The 4,260-nt window shown below is 42.7% G+C and overlaps 1 protein-coding gene across 2 annotated transcripts in view; it reads left to right on the top strand.

The window, feature by feature from the left end:
- AP1G1 (adaptor-related protein complex 1, gamma 1 subunit) overlaps positions 1–4,260 on the top strand; it is a 34,683-nt gene that overhangs the window by 3,723 nt on the left and 26,700 nt on the right. For both annotated transcript variants that reach the window (XM_010143611.1, XM_010143609.1), the window contains exons 3-4: positions 676–800; positions 3,285–3,426. In XM_010143611.1, the coding sequence (XP_010141913.1) occupies positions 676–800; positions 3,285–3,426 (267 nt within the window). The remainder of the gene's footprint in view (positions 1–675; positions 801–3,284; positions 3,427–4,260) is intronic.

The raw sequence follows: 4,260 nt of genomic DNA, 5'->3' as shown, positions 1-4,260 counted from the left end.
GTTATCTTGGGCAGCCGCTGGACACAGGTGACGTTTCTGTGTGGTGAAAGGGAGCTCTGTAGCAGCCACAGCCATACAGCGTATGCTCTTAGTCAAGCTGCAGGTGTCCAAATAGAGATCACAGAGCAGCACAAAACCTTAACTATCTCTGGCTGTATCTAAGGTTTACTTAGCTAGCAAGTCAGTTACAGATCATAAAAACCAAAATCTGTTTTTGACAACTTAACTTACAGAGCACCAATCCTCTCTGGTAGGTAGGTGGACCCATTCAGGCCTGGTTCAGAAGTTTCTAGTGTGTATCAAAAATGACACATGATCTAGATGTCCAAATCTTTACTTTTGTTTTTAATGATGGATCTCTCGTTTCTATAAATACATTATCTTTTACTTTTGTGATCTGACATAAACCCACATCTGGCATATCTGAGGTCGTGGAAGGCCGACAGTGTCTGGCTGCTTCCTGCTGGCTTGCTGGGAGCTTTGGGCAGGTCATTTAACCTTTCTTTGTCTTCCAAATCACCAAAATGGGAATAAAATATACCTTTAAAAATGCATTCTGAGAGACCTAAATGAGTAAACATCAAAATTCAGACTGTTTCGTCTCTAGCTAAGTAGCACTTTAAGCTAATTCTGTCTTTTTTTTTTTTCTTCTTCTTGTTTCCTTTTTTTTTCCAGTTGGAGTGCCTCAAGCTCATTGCCTCTCAGAAATTCACAGACAAGCGCATTGGGTATTTAGGTGCCATGTTGCTGCTGGATGAGAGACAGGATGTCCATCTTCTTATGACCAATTGCATCAAGAAGTAAGGGTACTACCGCTCTCTCCATCAACACGTGCTTTGAGGTTTCAGAATCTGAAAGTACACTCCTGACAGTGGTATTTTGAGTACTTCCATTTTCTTCCCTTGTGTTAGAAAACGGGTATCTTCAATTTGTTGTATGCTGTTGACTGTACAAGACTGTTCTAGTGTTGTACTATGTTGGATGAGTCTGTCTGTCTGCCTTAGAGGGAAAAGAATGTAAAATTGCATTGGCCCTGAAGAGATGTGTGTGGCAAACAACACTTCACGTAGCTCCTCTTGCAGAGTGGTAGTATGTGTTTCTGCAGGTCAAGTAAAGATAAATAAAATCAGGAAGATGAAATGACCACGGTAGACTGCTCAGCCAGTGTGGAAGACCTCTAATCATCCTCATGAGCTCTCTTCCATTTCTGCAAATTAGTTCTCTTCCAGCTTGCAGTAGGAAGGAGCCAGGCAAGCAATAACGCAGCCTCAGTAAAGGTCCGTGCACCTTTTAGATATGATTGAATCAGGATGTTTTTATAACACTGTCAAAACTCTGTGGACGGGACTGGCCGTTCTATGTCACAAAGTCTTGTACTGCTGCAGCCGTGTAGTCCTGTGTTTGTTTACTTCTGCTGACAAGCCCTGAAGAATTGGCTGACTTCAAGGACCGAGGCTGTGTATCCTGCTTTCTTTTTTAAAGGTTGGGCTAATGGTCCCCATGAATGGTTTTCCTTGGAAGAAAGGCAGCACCTTGGGATGTGCTATCTGCTTGGCATCTTGCTGAAATCAGACAAGAGGGAATGAGAAATAATTTTTTTCTAACTTTTTTTTCTCTCAGGAAAATGCGGTTGAACTGGGACTGTTTTACATTATAGTTTACTAGATGATGATTGGTGCATTTCCTTTTCAAGGTGGATGGGAGCAGTAGCGGGAGTCTAGTTGATTTACCCAGAGGCCTGCTTGGTTATGTGTGGCGTGTCTGTTTTTACTATTATTTACTTGTAGAACATACGCCTCCCAGGTATTAGCAAGGAAAGTATTGACCTTCGGTTAGTCTGTGGCCTCAGAGTGCTTGGGAAGGGACCTGTGGAACTGTGGACCTGAGGATCTGCTGACTTTGGACCAAGCATTCAGGAGGGAAGAGACGTTTGGCTAAAGATTTTTTTCGTTGAAACGTCATACCTGTGAGACTCTTCCATTAGTACCAGGCTGCTAGGCTAACACCTCTTTTGATTGTTTGTGCTAAAATGATCGAGTGTTGTAAGGATATTGAGGGTTTGAACTGGAAATGGGTTAGACTGAAACTGAGAAAGCTGGTGGATGGCTTCCCGCCACCTCAGTGGGTTGTTTGTTGCTTTCTCCTTTGGTTTCTGTATCTAGTGCTTTGTCTTGCTTTTATCTAAACGTTAAGCTATTTGATTTATGGCATTGTCTTTCATTATTTTCTAGCAAGACCTAGATTTTTGATTCAAAAGTGAGCACCCCTGTGAAGCACATACTTGCTATAGACACGGCTTTAATCAGCTGCCAAAATTTTTTTAAAGCAAGGAAACAGAATCTAACCCATTCAGTGGCATGTGCTATCTGTTTCTTCATCTGCATGTTGCCATAGCTGCTTGATGTTGCAACCAGAATACTGTCACTTGCTTTTCTGCACGTTGTGCTCATTTACATACCGCTTGTTTCCCCAGCTCCCCCATCACTCAATCCCCAGCTCCCCTTGCCACCCAAACCAGGAACCGTATTTTTTACTTTCTTCACCGTTGAGTCCTGGATGCTGTAGCGACATGGGTACCAAACAGTCTGATGGAAGAGTAGCACAGAAATCAGTTTTAAGGGCTGTCGAGTTTGCCAGGTGGAAGCTATGTTGTCATGTACTGAGTGTGACATTGGTAGCTGGCCCCATGAATAGTGTCTGCTGTTAGGTGGTTTAACTTCTGACTGCTGTTAGCAGCTTCCTTAGGCATGCGAATGATCAGGATTGCTAAACAAATTCCTGTATGGGTTATTTTCAAGGTGTGCCTGTGGTGGGGCTTGTTTTTGTGCTCAGGATAGAGGATATGTTTGGTTTGTAAATGCAGAAGCTAAAACCTATTCAGGAACGTGTTTAAACTGGGACAACCCACCTCAGGACTGTACTTTGTGCTAGATTCTTTTCTGCATGCAAGTTCCAAAATTCAACATTTTATCTTTACCTTAGTTTTAATGGGATTTTGCGTGGTCTGCCCTCTTCTTAGCTCCATCCCTAGATACCGTCCTGATAGGTTTAACCAAGTATTTTATCTTTCTGTTTGAGGATTCTAAGTAGAAGTAGTAGCAAACCCTGTGGTCCATGGACTCAAAGCTGCTCTTGCTCCTCAGTCATGCTCCCAAATAGCTGAGAATCTGGAGAGTTCTTCTGGGCCATGTGTGCAGCTGGTTAGATGACTTTTTTTTTTCTTGTACGTTCAAGTTCTCTGTATACGTACTGATGAGCTTTCTTTTATTTGTTCTCCTTTACAGTGACCTTAATCACAGCACGCAATATGTGCAGGGGCTGGCACTCTGCACTCTTGGCTGCATGGGCTCCTCAGAAATGTGCAGAGACCTTGCGGGAGAGGTGGAAAAGCTCCTCAAAACTTCCAACTCCTATCTTAGGAAGAAGGTACTTAGGAAACTTTTGAATACTTCGTTATGGAGTAAAACTCAAGACTGATGGGATACCTGCTAATATCTGGAATACTAGATGGCTTGGACTGAGCCGGCTGAGTATTCTCCCAGTGTGCAAGACAGGGAGAGGTCCAGACTCCCCATCTGGCTCTAGCAAGAATGTGTGTATGGCTCTAAAAGACAAGCCTCCAACAGGCGAGGCATTTGTTTCTATTTTGGTACTCTCTACCTTAAGGTTAGTCATGGTTATGTGAACACCTGCTCGTTTGCAGACATTAACCCCAAACTTCTAGTGGTCAATTTTATTTCTCTATCTTCTCAGACAAGTCCAAAGAAACTTTGATCATTAACAGTGCAGGTTGGTATGTGAAGATTCGAACATATTTGATCGCTTCTGTTGATGACGATGGTAGCAGCATGTGAGATAGAAGGGCTTGAAACAAGCAAACGATTATAAATTGTCTCATTTCCGTAGCAAGTGTGCCATAGCATCTGCAAAGTGTAATCACCCTTGGTCTTTTAAAATTTTTAAATATTAAGTCTCGGGGAGGGTGGGGAGCAGTAAGGTTTAGGAAGAGATGCATTGTTACTTCTTTGTCTAGTGCTGTATCTAGAGAAAGATTGGAGGGAAGGCAATGCTAAGAGCATTGCTGTGTTCTGGGAAGAGGCCCTCAATGCACTTTATTCTCCAGCAGCTGCAAAGAATAGTGTCTCCTGTTGCTTCTGTACCGTAGAAGAAGTAGGCAATTTTTTTTGCAGTATAATTTTATTTTTCATAGGACCCATCACCTGCAGGAGGAAGTTCTTGTGGGGAAGGAAATGATATTCA

The sequence above is a fragment of the Buceros rhinoceros genome, unplaced genomic scaffold (assembly GCF_000710305.1).
Source record: "Buceros rhinoceros silvestris isolate BGI_N320 unplaced genomic scaffold, ASM71030v1 scaffold7519, whole genome shotgun sequence".
In the NCBI taxonomy this organism is placed as follows: domain Eukaryota; kingdom Metazoa; phylum Chordata; class Aves; order Bucerotiformes; family Bucerotidae; genus Buceros; species Buceros rhinoceros.
Note: the sequence above shows the minus strand (reverse complement) of the source record. Positions and strands in the feature narration are given on the sequence as shown.